A 17,763-nucleotide genomic window follows, 5' to 3' on the forward strand; every position below is an offset into this window, starting at 1 on the left:
CGGTATTTCAGGCCAGGCTTATTATTAGCAAACGTAGGAAGGGAGTATGCCACATCGATGTGTGTGGAAACAGCTTTTACGTGGACATGGCTGCTGACAGACTTCCTGTATGAAAACAGTAAGGAGGGGCATCCTTGTGACATGGCAGAGCGGCAGCAGGCGGTTCGCTTTCTCCCATTTGTCTGTCACAGATGGAGTGATTCATCTCCTGCTTAAGATAAAGGTCTCACAAATTATAGAGGTGAAGGATAAGGCCTGAATTCCCTCTTGGCCCTGTTAGAGAAAGCTAGGTGACAGGTTTGGTGGGCACAAATGGTTCTTAGAATCTGAAGAATCCAAAAGACAATGTATTTGGCAATCTTCCTGACAGTACCATTTCTTCGGCACATATACATTTGTGTGTACGTACGCAAACACAAGTATGTTTTTAAAAGCATAGATATATAAATGTGCTTATGTATGGGTGTGGACACATTATGTATATACACTGCAGGCACACATATCCTCCCACATGTGCGTTCATAAAGATGAACAAATACGGAAACGTAAGCCCACGTACCTTTGTATATCACTCATGCAAATTGTTACAATAAAACAAGTGTATATACCTAGGGAAGGGTGTGTGTATATGTGTGTTTTCATACATCATATGAAATACACATATATATGTGTGTTTTCATCAGCACTCAATTTTGGGCACGAATGAATGAATGCATGTCATCTGTTTGAACAAGTTCACATTCTGTTTACAGGCACTCAACTACTTACATGTGCATATGCATAGGTGTATCTGTGCACACTTCCACACGTGCGCACTGTCCTCCTACATCCTTTTTCTGTATCTATAGATGGCATGTGCACATGCACTTGCATACATAGCCACCCTGCACCGTAGAAGATGCTGTGATCAAAGAACTTGCACACTTCTTTCCAAGATGCATAACAGACAGCCCTGATTTGTTCTTAGCTAACTACCTCCCCAGGCTGCTGAGAGAAGGGGTCCTAGGTCCTGGGCATGGGTGAGACCCTTTTGCTGATGCATGCACAGCTGTGCACCAGCATGTGGAGATGTCAGGATAATTTAGCAGGTGGCCTCGTTACTCCTAGATCTGTCACCATGGTAACGTGTTTTTTTCTTTAAAAAATGTACAGTGCCAAGAGGAGGAAGATGGCTGACAAAATTCTCCCTCAGAGGGTGAGTCGCTTTCATTTCCTATTCCCTTCACAATCAGTTTAGCATCTAAGTGTAATTAGAGGGATTTTAGAAAATACTTTCACTTTTTGTTTAAAAATCTAATTAAAAAGTAAGTAGGCAGTGGGTGAAAGTCTAGAGAGCAAGGCTGGGGCTGGGGGCTGGGGGCTGGGAGTGTGGAGTACAGCCTGGCCTGTGTCATCCTCGTGCACTGGATTAGCCGAGCCAGCACTGCCACTTGCTGGATGGACAGTGGTGCTGGGCTGCGAAGTACACGACTTGACGCTGGGGCCCTCTGGGTCTTAAGGATGTTTTTGATCAATTTTTGAGGCTGGCCAAAAGCTGGTTCAGAGCGCAGCTGTGCCTGTAGGAGATGGGCTCATTCTCAGGTCTCTCTGGCCCAGTAGAGCTGCCAGGTTCTAATTTTTGTGGTTGTGTCCTAGTAGGACTGAAGTGGACCCATGTAAACAACAGACTTCAAGGAGCCTGCATTGTCTGGAGAGTTATTAATTCTCTTATCCCTGGGGATATGTCTAGCTTTTGGTGTCTGCCTATGCTTGATCCTCAATGCTTCAATCTTCTACTTCCTTTTTAAACATTGGAATTTCTCTCTGCTTCCCTTCTCTTTCATTATTCCCAGACTTTTCCTTTCCTGTGACCTTTTCAGTACAGTTCCCCCGAAACCTACTTGGTCCCAAAAGGCAAGCTTCCTTAGTCTTCAAAACACACACTCTTGTCACATCCTAGTCCCATTTTCTTTGGCTTCTGGTGCTTTTTCTGGGCTCAGAATCCCTTTGACAGGTGTGCAGATCTCCATGTCCTTCTCGAGTCTACCTCTCCACTGCTATTGTAAACCCAAACTTGCTGGCAGCCTCCAGTTTCTCTTCTGTGACGTTCCAGAGGTACCTAGTGCCAGCCACCTGAGGAGGTAAACCCACTTTGGTACTCCTGATGTCATATTATCACTTCTTTTCTTGTAATTCCTGCTACCCTCAGAAAGCACAGCCTCTCATAGGTTAGCCATTAGTTCTCTCACGTTGCTGTCTTGAAAGGAATAAGCTACCATCAAATCCAGACCTTTGAACTACTTGCAGCCTCCATGGTGTTTGTGTTAAAGCCTCGTTCCTGCTCTGCTTAGAGTCGTACTTTCTTAGAACGAAACCTATGTTTCTTGTGCTGTCAGTTTTGTCTTTCCCACACAAATTGTTTTCACAGACAATTATACATCCTGTGTAGTGAGGCTATCACTTTCAATATATATGTCCTTTTTAAGGCACGCTTTTTTTTTTGTCTGATGCCTTTGTAAGATAAAAAGGTCTCAGAAGAGAGGTAACCAAACTTTTTTGGCAACAGAAGACTTGTGCCTCTGTTTATCAAATCCATGAAAACTCTTTAATTGTGTCATGGTTTAACCCCAGCCAGCAACTAAGCACCATGCAGCCTCTCACTCACTTCCCCCCCACCCAGTGGGATGGGGGAGAGAATCAGGGGAAAAAAAGGTAGAACTCATGGGCTGAGATAAGAATGGTTTAGTAGAACAGAAAGGAAGAAAATAACAACAACAACAAAAATAATAATAATACAACAATAACAAAAATAAAAGAATTGGAATATACAAAACAAGTGATGCACAATGCAGTTGCTCACCACTCGCCAACCGATGCCCAGTTAGTTCCTGAGCAGCGATCCCCCCGCCAGGCCAACTCCCCCCAGTTTATATACTGGGCATGACATCACATGGTATGGAATACCCCTTTGGCCAGTTGGGGTCAGCTGCCCTGGCTGTGTCCCCTCCCAACTCCTTGTGCCCCTCCAGCCTTCTCGCTGGCTGGGCATGAGAAGCTGAAACATCCTTGACTTAGTATAAGCACTACTTAGCGACTGCTGAAAACATCACTGTTATCAACATTCTTCTCATACTAAATCCAAAACATAACACTATACCAGCTACTAGAAAGAAAATTAACTCCATCCCAGCCAAAACCAAGACAAATAGGTAGAGCCTTATTAAAGTATGTCAAAAACCTATACAGATGCTAGCACCTTTCAGAACCATGCTGTCACCAAGTCTTCTTGCCTTTCAGTGTCTTTGTTGCTGGCAGCCAGTAATTTTAACTGATAGAGTGATAAGGCAATATAAATGGCTAGAGTTCTGTCTGCAGTGGAGTTTTTATCAGTGCAACAAAGCTGCAGTCCATTAGGCTGCAGTCAGCGTATCAGAACCTCCTTACGCTTACCATTCATGGGATGGGAAAATGCTGTGTGCATCGGTGTCCTGTCAAGTGGAAGACTTGCACTGGTGGCTGTGGAATGCACACGAAACACAGGGTAAAACTTCCAACTTTCCGGAGCTACTTCTGGAGTATTTTCCAGCCAATCAGCATCTGTTACCCACAGACTTTTTGCAGGCTCTTGCTTGTGTTTCCTGGGAACTGTGAAGGGGAGAGGGGAAGATACTAAATACATTTTACTCTGGAAAACCGTCTTATGTAAGTAATAGTGGAAAAGGAGGTGGGTTCTCAGTGTTACTTGCTGTGATAGCGAGTCAGGCAATTGGCACAGATAACCTGCTGTTGGGCTTCCAGGCTCTCTGATCAAGCCTGTGCTATAGCACTGGAGCATATTGCTAGTTGGACGGGGTTGCTCAGCTGCTGCAGTACAGCTATTTGAGAAGGATTTGATTTTGCATGGGTATAATCGTATGACAAAGTTCGACCTAGCAACCTATTACATGTGGGAAGATAGTATTATGGAACTGCACGGGACCTCCTGGCACATCCAGTCTGCTTCCCTCTGTCATGGAAGCTGTGACACAATTACTGCCTCAAGACTAGTTAGGTTCCTTACTTCTGAGATACTTTAGATCCAGCAGCTTTTTTTTCTTTTTTGCTAGGCTCGGCAAGGCAAGTGCTTTTAGTTTGCTAAGTAAGAGGGACTCCGCACAATTCTAATGCTCACACTCCTTCGTTATTTCTATTCCAGGTTAAATTCACCTCTTTCCAACCTCTTTAAATCTACCTTTTTAGGAGACCAGAACTATACATAGTATTCAGGTTACCAGTATCACCAGTACTTGAATGCCGCTAATGCATTTTTATCTCTACTGGAAATCGCTAGTGATGCAAATTGGGATCACATCTTATCTTTTATGGCCTCATCACATTGATACAGCATATGGTCATTCTGTGATTGACTAATACTCACAACTTTTTCTTCTTTCTATTGTTTGCAACTGATGAATTCCCTTTTCCAGCAGGAATTATGGATATAGACTCTGAGGAACTTGATCCTGTGCTTTGTAATGGTGTATTTCATCCCATTTCTATTATACGATTCTCAGCTTCCTTACATTCTCTGTACTGTCTTCTGCTTTGTATTGACAGTACCACCCAAATTTGTCATTATTAAGTTTTGTTAGCGTACTTCTCTTTTTTGTGCTGGAGCTATTAATGAAGATATCTAAATAAAATCAGTTTCAAAAATGGTCCATGAGGTACTTCCTGCTTAATACTTTTTTACTATGCCAGTTCTTTACCACATTATTGTTCTTGTTCTAATCCCCATTTTTCAGTCTTAAGTAGTGGTTCCCTTTATGACTGTATGTTACTTAAATGCAAGTTTATTGGATCTACTGCATATCTGTTGTCTAAAATGCAGCTTTAATGAAAAGATAGACTTGGTTAAGCCCAGGCTGACACACTGTAATGTAACAAGGCTTAGCATTTTTTTATAGTGTATTCAACATTAACTCCAGTTCTGTGCAGCAGGCTATACCTCATCCCATTTTTCTTACCTCTGGATCCTTGTTCTCAGGTCACCACAACTCTCATTCAGTTTCAGAAAAGTTCATAGGTGTCTTCATTCATAGCTGGGGACCTAGATCTCTGGAGCTGATGTGGCCTTTGTGACCCAAGTCCAGCAGGTGTGCTTCAATTTCAACCTCAGGCCACAAACGGTCTGTAGAGAAACATGACTGCACATCAGATTGCACCGCATCTTTCTCCAGGCCTTGTCTCCTCTTTACTTCTGGTCAGTGTCTTTTCTCTTAGTTCTGAGTCATTACATTTTTTCCCAGGCACCGTGACTGTGATTCACTGTTCTGTTTCTTCAGCTTCCTTGCCTACCCATTCTGATGCAAAAATCTCAGCTGAAAATCACTCTGACTTCATAGATGTGTGTGTCTCTGCTTTTCCTCATTTAACTTGCTGAGTGGAGTGCAACTTTGAAACAGCAAACTGCTTCTCCTTCAATGGCATGCTTGTCTCTTAGTATTGGCTACTGTTCTTCTCACTGGGCCCCAAATTCCCATCAGGACTTTTTGTCTAGCTGTGCTGATAGGTTTTTGTACAGCTGTCCTCTCCTTTTCACCCTCCCTACTTCATTCTCCTTTATAAAAATATTCAGTCAATTCCTGCTGCTGTTCACTGACCACCATATGGGATTCTTTGCACAGATCCCATACCATAATAGCTGTCCTGTTGTTGTTTGGTCACTGCATGGCTGTTGTCCACCTCTTTCTCCATCTGAGCCAACCAGAGGTGAGGAACACCTGGATGTGCTATTCACTCATAAGAAAGAAATGGTTAGAGATGTGATAATCATTGGCAGCCTTGGATGTAGCAGCTGTGAAATAATGAAGTTCAAGATAGAATCATAGAATCATTTAGGTTGGAAAAGACCTTCAAGATCATCAAGTCCAACCATCAACCATGCCCACTAAACCATGTTCTGAAGTGCTTTGTCTACGGGCTTTTTGAATACCTCCAGGAATGGTGACTCAGCCCCTTCCCTGGGCAGCCTGTTCCAATACCTGACAACCCTTTCAGTAAAGAAATTTTTCCTAATATCCAACCTAAACCTCCCCTGCCACAATGTGAGGCCATTTCCTCTCGTCCTATCACTAGTTACTTGATAGAAGAGGCCAGCACCCGTCTCACTACACCCTCCTTTCAGGTAGTTGTAGAGAGCGATAAGGTCTCCCCTCGGCCTCCTTTTCTCCAGACAAAACAACCCCAGTTCCCTCAGCTACTCCTCCTAGCTCCTCCTAAGACTTGTGCTCCAGGCCCCTCACCAACTTGGTTGCCCTTCTCTGGACACGCTCCAGCACCTCAGTGTCTTTCCTGTAGCGAGGGGCCAAAACTGAGCACAGTATTCAAGGTGCGGCCTCACCAGTGCCGAGTACAGGGGAAGGATCTTGAAGGGAGTGAGGAAGGAGAGTAGTGAAGTACAGACTCCAGACTTCAGACACGCAGAGTTTGGCTTATTCAGGGAACTAGTAGATGTGATCCCATGGGAAACAGCTCTGAAGTGCAAAGTGGCTTAGGGAAGCTGGCAGGTTTTTAAGGACCCTCCAAGCACAAGAGCAGTCTGTCTTGATATGTGGGAAAATGAGCAGATTTATGCAGGGCCCAGCTTAACTAAGCAGGGAACTCACAGTGGAGGTCCCAACGTCAAAAGGCAGTGTACAAGAGGTGGAAGCAGGGAGAGGCTACAAAAGAGGAATTTAGAAATGTTGCCTGGGCGTATAGGGAGTGGTATCAGGAAAATCAAAGCTCAACTGGAGCTGAGATTTCCAAGAGACGTCAAGAGCAACAAGAAAAGCTTCTACTGTTAGACTAGTAATAAAAGGCTAACTAAGGAAAATGTATGATGCTGAGTGGGCTGGGTGATACAGTGATGACAGAGACAGATAAATCTGAAGTACTCAAAGCCTTCTTTGTCTCAGTCTGCACTAACGATGTCTCCCATACCTTGTGAACACATTCAAGAGGAACAGCCAGCACTGGACAGGCATTGAGCCAGGGATTACCTGAGAAAACTCGATCTGTAGAACTCCATGGTACCCAACAGGCTGCATCTGAGGGTGCTGAGGGAACTGGCCAATGTCCTTGCAAGGACACTCTCTATCACCTTTGAAATACTGTGGAAATCGGGGCAGGTTCCCAATGACTAGAAAAGGCCAAAAGAACAATCCAGGGAACTGCAGCCAATTGGCCTCACTTTGGTCCCTGGGAAAATCGTGGAGCAAATTTTTGAAACACATTTCCGGACATGTGAAGGAGAAGAAGGTAATAGGAAACAGTGAGCATGGATTTACCAAAGGTAAATCATGCCTGTTCAACCTGATTGCCTCCCCTGATAAAATGACTGGATCTGTGAGCAAGAGATAGCAGTGGATGTAATTTACCTCGGCTTTAGCAAAGTTTTCAACACTGTCTCCCATAATAGTCTTGTATCCAAGTTGGGACATTTTGGTCTAGATGGGTGGACAACCATCTGGTTGGATGATTGGGCTTAAAGGGTAGTGGCTAATAGGTTGCACTCTACCAGGAAGACAGTGACAAGCAGAGTACTGCAGGGATCTATCCTGGCAGCTGTTCAGTTTAGCATCTTTATCAATAACCTGGAGGAGGCAGTGGAGTGCTTGCTTATAAAATTTGCAGATGACACCAAATCACGGGGCGGGGTGGGGGTAATCAGTCAATATGCTTGTGGACAGGCTGCCATTTAGGGGGAGCTGGACAGGCTGGAGGAATGAGCCAACAGGAACTTTATGAAATTCAACAAGGTCAAATGCAAAGTTCTTCCGTGGGAAAGTGGGGGGCACTAAGCTCTTGCTGGGGCTGCCTGGCTGGGGACCAGCACTGCTGGAAAGGCCCTGGAGGCCCTGGTGGACAGTGAGCTGAGCATGAGCGAGAAGTGTGCCCTGGCAGCAAAGGTGACTAACAGCATCCTGGGCTGTATGAACCAGGAGCACAGCCAAGAGGTTGAGGGACTTGATTACGCCTCTTTGCTCAGTACTCATTAGGTCATAGCTAGAGCACTGTGTCTAGTTTTGGGACCCCCCAATTCAAGAAAAACATTGGCAAACTGCACTGAGTTCAGCAGAAGGTCGTTAGGTTGGTCAGAGGGCTGGATCAGCACGTGAGGAGAGACTGAGAGAACTGGCCTTGTTCAGCCTGGAGGAAAGATGGCTCTGAGGTGACCTAACAGCAGCTTGCCAGCTCCTAAGAGAGGATGGTCAAGTAGATGGAGCCAGGCTTTCCAGTGGAGCATGGCAGGAGAATGAGAGCAGGTGAGCATAAGTTGAAACAGGAGAGGATCTGGCTATATGTAAGAATAAACCTTTTCACAACAGGACAGTCAAGCATTGGAACTCAGAGAGGTTGTGGGATCTCCACCCTTGGAAGTTTTCAGACCCCAACATAACCTCCTCATTGACCCTGCTTTGAGCAGGAAGTTGGACTAGAGACCTCCCAACATCCCTTCAAGCTGGTACTTGTGATTCAGCTGCTGTTCCATAGAAGAATGTTTCTTCCATCTCCAACAGAAGTCTCCAGAAATGTTACCTTCATATGCCGTCAGACTCCCTGCTCTAGACTTGATGCTTTTCCATGCTGATTGATGCTGTGGTCACCTGTCCAGTTGTTTCTTTGGACTGTATGCCTCAGGGGTTTGGCTGGGTCATAGATGCTGCCTGGCCACTGAAAACAAAGGAGCTATTGAACTGCTTTTACTAGAACTTTGAGAGTAACTCATAAGGACTCCTCATAATCCTAATTCATAGATGTGATCTATAGCCTTCTTTTATGTAATTAAACATTCAAATATAAACAGTGTAGAGCTTAGGCGCATATATGTATTGCTTCTATCTGTCCACGTTAGTCTGTGCTCATAACTGATTACCGTGAGTGGCAGGTGAAAGACTTGCTTAACTGTTGCTTGTAGTGTTGCAGGATCTTTGCATTTTTGAACGGTATCCGCATGTGGCCATGAAATTCAGAATGACAGAGTCTTTAATTGTTTTTACTGTGTTACTGGACTGTGTTATTGGCTCTGTGGTAGCCAGTCAGAAATCCTCCCTGAAATGCTCTCTCTTAGGTATCGAGACTCTCAAGGTGGCACTGAGTTACAATTTCTAAGGAGTGTCAGCCCTTAGCTATCCTTCTTTAACCACCATAGAAGCCTCAACAGTAGAGACACTTTTGTCAATAAGCTATAGGCTAAAGTTTCTTAGCAGGGAAACTGTCCAGTATCTGGTAAATCATACTTCAGTCATTGTCACTTGTAATGTAAAAAAGCTGGCTTCTCAACAATATTTTTGAAGTGTCTAGGTTGCGTGTGTCTGCTCTAGGTAGTAAAAAATTGGCTCAGGATCTAATTGAGCTTGTCAGACTTGGGGGAGCAAGAGGTCTTGGCTTTTGTTACCTCTCTCAAAGATGAAAATTACAGGCTAGCATAGTTCTAAGGAAGTTGCCAAATCTCTATTTATTAGTGTCTGATGACTTTTTTTTTTTAAAAGCAAATTGCTGAAACAGTTTTATTTGTCCTGCTCAGGTAGTGAAGAATGCAGCTCCAGTTGTTATTTCCTACTTGAAATTCTATTTATTATTTTTTTCTGGGATGTTTAAAGAAAACCAACTTTCACCTGGAAAGAAACATCAATCTGAAGGGCATGCTTTTCTGTATCTTTTTTTTTTTTTAACTGACTTTAGTTTAAACTAAGATTAAGTTATGCAGCTGACAGCATGGTGGCTGTCTGCTACAGACAATCTGCCTGATCAAGAAGGAGACAAAGCCTTTCTTAGACATCTGGAGGAAGCACCGTGGTTGCAGGCCCTCATACTCATGGGGGAACTTTAACCAGCCTGACATCTGCTTTGAGGGCAGGAGCACTGGGCACAAGCACTACAGGAGACTCCTGGATTGGATTAATGACCATTTCTTGACACAGATGATCAACAAGCCAACAAGGGGAGGTGCTCTGTTGGACCTGTTACTCACAAAGAATGAAGAGCTGGTTGGGGATGTGAAGGTTAAGGGCAGCCCTGGCTGCAGCAACCATGAGATGGCCGAGTTTGCAATCCTGAGAGAAGCGAGCAAGACCTGGACTTCAGGAGAGCAGGTTTTGGCTTGTTCAGGGATCTGCCCAGAAGGATCTTATGGGACAGTGGGGATCCCTGGAGGACAAAGGGGCTCAGGGAAGCTGGCTGAACTTCAAGGACAACCTCTTCAAAGCAAAGGGGAATGATCAGACCGATGTGCAGAAAGTTGAGCAGGCCTGGCAGGAGGCCAGCAGGGTTAAGCAGGGAATTCCTGCCTGGCCTCAGATGCAAAGAGGGAGTGCACGGAGGTGTAAGCAGGGATGGTCTACCCAGCAGGACCAGCACAATGGTGCCCGAGCATGCAAGCATGAAATTAGGGAAGTCAAAGCTCAGCTGGAACTGAACCTAGCAATGGACGTGACGGGCAACAAGAAAGCCTTCTGCAAAGCATATCAGCAGCAGAAGGAAGACTAAGGAAAACCCGGGTCTGTGTCTGGTTCTGCCGCTCATGTCAAAAGCCATGGAGAAGGCCGTGGCACTCAAGTGTTGTCTTTGCCTCCGTTACTCCTGGTAAGTCCTGTCCTCAGGCCTCCCAGGTCCCTGAGCCTACGTCAGAGTCAGGGGAGCATGGCTGCTCAGAGGGACCTTGACAGGCTGCAGGAACAGGACGGCAGCTCAGCATCAACAAAGGCAAAGACCAAGTTCTACTCCTGGGATAGAACGATACCATGCAGTGGCACGGGTGGGCATCAACTGGGTAGAAGCAGTTTTGCAGGAGAGGACCTGGGGGTCCTCATGGACAACAAGTGGAGAATGAGTCTGTGAGGTAAGCCAGCCGTGACAAAGGTCAACTGCAAAATGGTCCGTATTAGCGTAAGCATTGCCATCAAGTCAAGGAAAGAGGCTATTCCTTGCTATGCCACACTTGCGAAACTGCATCTGGACTTCTGGGCAGAGGACCACAAAGACGTGACATCCTGGAGTGAGGCCCGCAGAGGACCACCAGGATGTCTGGGGGCTGGAGCACATGGCTGCCAAGAGAAGCTGCAAGAGCTGGGTTTGTCCAGCCTTGAGAAGAGAAGGGGAAAGGGAGATCCTGTTGGTGAGTGCAGCTGCCATATGGGGTGGTGAAGAGAAGACAGAGCCAGCCTCCTCTTGGAGGTGCACAACAACAAGATGAGAGGCAACAGAAACTCACTGCAACGTGGGCAGTTGACTCAGTATAAGGAACTTTTTCTTAAAATAAAAAAAGCAAAACACGATGGTACCAAAACGTTGGAACAGGCTGCCAAAAGATGCTGTGGGATGTCCATCCTTGGCTGGAGGCAGTCAGAACCCGACTGGACAAGGTCCTGAGCAACCTGCTGTAATTTCAACCTGTTTTGTGAAACAGTTGGTCTGCATGACTTCCACAAAGGTCCTTCTGATCCAAATTGTTTTGTGATTACTGAGGCTTAAACAGCTGTCTACCCAAATCATGGTTTTGCCAGATAGTCAGTGAATCCTTTGTGTGTTTGAGGACTGTTCATCAGCATAACCCCAGAAGTTCAAACGGATTGTTCCCAGGACGCGGGTGACTTTGGTTTTGTCTTCTGTTGGAAGGAACGGTGGTAGATGCTTCTGATATGCCTTGACTAGCAAAGAAGTACTGACTGCCTCAACCCGGAAGGCTTGTGGAGGCCAGGGAAGGCTGAGGCACATATCAAGTTTTTTGTAGCCAGCAGTACTCCTGTCAGGGCTCCACTTGAAGAGACTCAAATTCTTTCAGAATTCAGTATCCTACAATGTTAAGTTTGTGGCAGAATGGGTTATACACTGTCAGCAGGAACGATTTTATACATACAGTCATACTGGAGGTCAATGAGGCTGACAGAGATGGACTTCTTAGGTTTGGTGGTGTCCACACTTCACCTAGGGATGCTAATGAAAACGCAAAAACTCCCTTTAGAAAACTCTCTATGCCAAAAATGCACTTCCTGGATCCTGTGTTTTCTGATGGCAGAAGTTGCAGAAATGATTACTATAATTTTTTTTCAAAAGAGAGGAATCAAGAGCTAACCTGTTTGCAATAGGAGATATTGGAGACCTATGCTTTGCAGTCTGTTCAAGTAGTGTTAAAGAGTGTGGGAGATGGCTTTGTTTTTTGCAGAAATGGGAAATCTCACCTGTTTCTTCTTCTGTCTCTGATCTTGGATGTGTCAGTGGCAATGAGTACAACTCAAGAAAACTTCTATCTCCAGCTTAAGCTCAGGTTTTCCATCACTTACACTGATTTTTTTCTGTCATTTCCTATCAGTATTCTGTCTGTTCTTTATGGTCTGCATACTTGTATATCAACTCCTAATAGTTGTATTGAGAGTTCTATTTAATTTTACTAGAGTGTGGCAAGCCTTCTTATGGAAGACTTTGAAAAGAAAGAGCACATATTTGATCTGGGAGAAGAAAAAAGTACTAGTTTATTTTTAGCGTCATACAACTAGACAATCTGAAGTCTGACCTTATCATGAGAATTTACTGCTACTTTGTTTTGTTTTTGTTTAAGTTCTGCAGGACAGGCCTGAGGATTTACTTGTAAGTAAGAGCATATGTATTTAAAATTACTAATGTTGAAATATTCCCTGCAGTCATTGTCAAAATTTTTCAGTGTTTGGCTGTACTCACTCCTAAGGATTTTCCTCTTATTTCTAATCTGAAGTTAAAACAATTTCAAGTTCATTGTGTTGTCACTTTGATAGGCAGAGAAACTTTTTTTTCTTTTTGTAGATAGATACAAACTCACAAGTGAAGTTAAATTAATTAGCTTCATGGAAACTTGTATTATAGAGGATGTTTTCCTGTCTGCTGGTCATCTCAATAGCTTTTCTCAGAATTTTCTTGAGTTAGTCAGTAGATTTCTTCACTTGTGACTGTGGTGTTCTTTTAGTGATTATGATATTGCCAAGCATGGCAGTAATTGTAAAATCCTTAGTCTTGCCCCATGTCTTCCTGCTCATGTATTTAAAAACTGCACTGGCCTGTTAGGCTACCGTGGTGTTCTGGGCTATTGTTTCCTCCCCTACCATTTCCTAAATCCTTTTAAGATTTCCCTGGGAAGAAGTGAGAGTCCCCATGCTGTAGCTATGTCCTACATTCTTTGCTTCTGGGTTTTTTGATTGTACAAATACCTTTAATAATTTGTTTTGTTTTCTTTCTCTTTGTTCACCATGTTATGGATCCATATCCCTGTCCTCTTCTTTATTTCTGATTTCCCTATCCTGTGTCACTTGTAGATTCTGTTCCTTACATTCAGGTTAAATTAGAAAAGCCCCAGAACCATTCCTCTTCTTTATACCTTGCATCTTTGTCTGTTTGTTGCTCGTCATGCAGATGACCTCATTAACTTATTCACACTTTCGGTCACTTTCATCAGTAGCCATGGTCTCATTAGTATCCACCAGTACACATAAATTGCTTGGGTTATTGTGCATTCCATTGTGTCTGTTCAGTATTGCAACTCATCTGCCACCATGCAGCTCAGTCAGCAAACTCAGAAAAAGTCTTTTCTGAAGTGTCTTACAGTCTTTTCAGGTCACGATTAACTAAAAATTTTACACCTTTTAATGCATTTATGTCTCTTTTTTCCTCTTCTGGATCATTGCCAAGTCAAAGTTGTTGAAAGTATATCACTTGGCCGTGATGAAAACCGAATCTTTTATCTTACTGCTTTTTTTCAGCTTTCTTGGGCAACACATGGCCAGTATTTGCTTTTTATCTGTGTGTCCCTGTGAATTCCTCAAAAAGTTCTTGTGAAGGATTATATCCGTAAGGACCGCTTGAAAGTCTAAAATACCTGTTTTCCTTTATTTTTTTCCATTATTTCTGACATTTTTAAGGAATGGAAGTGACATAATTTTCTTGCAGAAGTGATACAGCTAGGTCTATTGATACTTAGAAGAATAAATTTGGAATTCACATGATGCTTTTTAGTACTCTTCCAGCCACAGCAGTAGTTAGCTTGGAATGAACATATTAGATCAGTTTTGACATAATGTGTATCTTTCTCTATATCCTTGGAGACCGAAGCAGAGTTGTTCCTTTGGTGTACTTGAGAGAGTTTAGCTTAGCTTTAAATGTCCACGACTCTGTATTTCATAACTGGGAAATGTTCATGACATTCTGCTTAAAACATTGTAGGGAAATCAGAGTAAATCTCTCTAATTCTTGCTTGTGTCTTTTAGCTGCATGTTAACAGGTGTATCTGTCCTGGTTCCACGATTCTTCTCTGCTTTAAATCAAAATACAGCTTAACTCTTTGGTATTCTTCCCTTAACTCTGTGACTATAAACACATAAAAGTTTTCTCTCGTGGCACTGTCTTTCCTTTCCTAATATTTATTTGGTAATGAGATAGCCAGAATAAAGATTCTAAATAAATTTGGAAATGCACCCTTCCCCAACACAATTGCATTATTAGAATGATGGTGGTTACGATGGAGTTGGGGCTAAGTGAGGGATAGGACTAGGAGTTAATGGGATGTCAAAGTAAAAAGAGAGGGAAAAAGTTTTTGAATTAGAACATGATTTTTTGAGGGTTGGGAAGTGAAGACTGGGGATTCCCCTCTGCACTAAGGATTGCTGGGTGAGATTACTCTCTGCTGCGGGTGCAGAGAAGGAGGGGAGAATGCACTTCTGTTGATTAAACAAAATTTTTCTGATGTTCTCCTCTCTGCTTGACAGCTGCCAGTTAGTGACAGTTAGGGTCACTCACAGCCCTTCCTTTTCTTGGTGACAGGCAGACAGCAAAATATAAATTCAGAGTTGGGGAATCTCTCTTCCCCTCTGGAAGGTTTTCCTGCTCTCTAGATGAGGAAGGATCTTTTTGTTCCCTGCCTGGTCTTCTCTTGATCTCTGTGTTAAGTTTTACATTATTTGAGGGGATCCTTGTGCCTCTGCTGGAGTGGAGACCTCTGAGCACATCAATGCTTCATAGAGCCACGCGCAGCTTTGTAAAAATTGAATCTTGTTCAACAAGCCTGCCTTTTTCTGAGGAGATCACAGGATTCTTTGATAACAGAAATTGTGTTGATACTATTGGATTTCTTCAAGTCATCTGATCTGTTATCAATGACAACTCAATTAAAAATCTTACAGTATGAGTGAGTTTATTGGTTACCTTAAATGAAAAAGTCCCTCACTGTCAATTTGGAGACATATCAGTGGGTGAGTCATTTCTAGTGGGACCAGAAAGATCAGTTCTCAGCCCAGTGCAGTGTAGCTTTTTTTTTTTTTTTTTTTTTTTCCCCAGTGTCATGCATAATATGTGAAATCTGATGGTAAAATTTATGGGTAAGATTAATGGAACAGTAAATAAACACAGGGAGAAGGACAGTTATTGCTCCAAAGTGTTATCTGAGTTGCCCAATACAGTGGTCATGACACAGCAAAATTAGTTTTTCTGCAGATGAGCGCAGTACATTTCTAACCGAGGAATCTGGCAGTACGAGAGTCTGTCTTGGAAAGCAGTGATTCAGACATGCTTGAAGCAGATGAAGTTGACAGAGCACAAGCAACAGTTCGTTCTTAGTTCTGCCTCTCTTGTACTTTCTAGTATAGTATTTGTCAAGACCAGGAGGAGCTGGTACATGTCCTGTAGAGTATAGGCCTGACAACTTCAACCTGTTACTTTTGTATTGAATTTAGCAGAGGCACAGGCATTACGGTACTCCTGTTTCCGTCTCCTACTAGCAGTGTTCCTCAAGGTTTCTGTTTTGCCAGAACAACAACCGGTCACCTCTGTCCGTAGTAATATTGCTTCTGTTTCATAGATGGTGACCATCCTTTTCTCAAATCATCTAGTAGATAACTAGGTTATCGTACACTCAGAGCAGTTGTTTCCTGTATGTACTTGATCTGAAGATTGACACTTCTATTTCACACCATTGTTCAATGGTAAGATAAATGTTGCTTTCAGCTGCAAATACAGAAGCAGAAATGTAACGGGCACATATCAGATCTAGCATTCACTCCCTGTGACAATTCAAATATGTTACCAAGTTTTACTAGTTTGACTTTGTACCACCCTGGACCTTGCAGTTGGCTTGAAGTCAGTGTACTTTCTACATGAGGTACTCTAGCCATTTTGACAGAAACCTGCAGCTGATCTTGATCAGTGTTTTGAGCGGAATCTGCTACTCTCAGGTATGAAATGGTAGCCTCAAATGTGAAGGAAGGCCGCCTCTTCCAGAATTGTTCTTCTCCAGCCATGCTGTTGGCCAAGCAAAAGATTTCTCTGTCTCTCAATCTTACCTCTCCCATAGCCTTAGATACTTCATCTGTTACAGTACTACCGTTAACCTGTTTTGAACTGAGGATTTCAAAAGGTGGATTGGATTATCCATGACTTGTTTGTTGGTTTGTTTGGTAATGACAGATTAGCCCTTCCTGGTGGCTAGTGCCAGGTCTGAAGTAAGGGAAGGACAAAGATGAATTGTAGATCTTAATTTCTTGTTTTCAGAGGTGTTAAGGTTAGTTAGCCAGTGTTCTGGAAGGGTGAATGTCATTACTGGGCTCCATCTGGCTGTATTAAAAAAGTTTGCTTGAGTAGCCCAGCTTTATGGAGAGTCCCTGTTGCTGTATGGCTGCTCTGTTCTCATTTACTTTTGGTCAGTGTTAATGTCCTCCACAGTTTTTGATTTGGAGATATCCTTAAATATACTTAGAGGGTATTAGATAGACTGGCATTCTGCTGATTCCTTTGTAACTCTCCTAAGGAGTTGTAAGCCTTGTTTGCATATGTGCTCATAATTTAAATATATTACTTGTACGTTTTACTTGCAACACGTGCAGTACGTACAACACGTATTTGCAGCTGCAGAAACAAAATAAAAATTAACCGTAATTTAGTCTCTGTAACATACAGGCTGAAAGTGACCTCTTAGTCCTCAAACACACAAAGGATTCACTGACTATCTGGCAAAACCATGATTTGGGTAGACAGCTGTTTAAGCCTCAGTAATCACAAAACAATTTGGATCAGAAGGACCTTTGTGGAAGTCATGCAGACCAACTGTTTCACAAAACAGGTTGAAATTACAGCAGGTTGCTCAGGACCTTGTCCAGTCGGGTTCTGACTGCCTCCAGCCAAGGATGGACATCCCACAGCATCTTTTGGCAGCCTGTTCCAACGTTTTGGTACCATCGTGTTTTGCTTTTTTTATTTTAAGAAAAAGTTCCTTATACTGAGTCAACTGCCCACGTTGCAGTGAGTTTCTGTTGCCTCTCATCTTGTTGTTGTGCACCTCCAAGAGGAGGCTGGCTCTGTCTTCTCTTCACCACCCCATATGGCAGCTGCACTCACCAACAGGATCTCCCTTTCCCCTTCTCTTCTCAAGGCTGGACAAACCCAGCTCTTGCAGCTTCTCTTGGCAGCCATGTGCTCCAGCCCCCAGACATCCTGGTGGTCCTCTGCGGGCCTCACTCCAGGATGTCACGTCTTTGTGGTCCTCTGCCCAGAAGTCCAGACGCAGTTTCGCAAGTGTGGCATAGCAAGGAATAGCCTCTTTCCTTGACTTGATGGCAACGCTTACGCTAATACAGACCATTTTGCAGTTGACCTTTGTCACGGCTGGCTTACCTCACAGACTCATTCTCCACTTGTTGTCCATGAGGACCCCCAGGTCCTCTCCTGCAAAACTGCTTCTACCCAGTTGATGCCCACCCGTGCCACTGCATGGTATCGTTCTATCCCAGGAGTAGAACTTGGTCTTTG

The 17,763-nt window shown here is 43.6% G+C and overlaps 1 protein-coding gene across 10 annotated transcripts in view; it reads left to right on the top strand.

Annotated features, from left to right (window-relative positions):
• SMARCD3 (SWI/SNF related, matrix associated, actin dependent regulator of chromatin, subfamily d, member 3) overlaps positions 1 to 17,763 on the top strand; it is a 121,500-nt gene that overhangs the window by 60,274 nt on the left and 43,463 nt on the right. For all 10 annotated transcript variants that reach the window (XM_030008862.1, XM_030008860.2, XM_030008858.2 and 7 more), the window contains one exon: positions 1,153 to 1,195. In XM_030008862.1, the coding sequence (XP_029864722.1) occupies positions 1,153 to 1,195 (43 nt within the window). The remainder of the gene's footprint in view (positions 1 to 1,152; positions 1,196 to 17,763) is intronic.

Source organism: Aquila chrysaetos, chromosome 3 (assembly GCF_900496995.4).
Source record: "Aquila chrysaetos chrysaetos chromosome 3, bAquChr1.4, whole genome shotgun sequence".
Lineage (NCBI taxonomy): Eukaryota > Metazoa > Chordata > Aves > Accipitriformes > Accipitridae > Aquila > Aquila chrysaetos.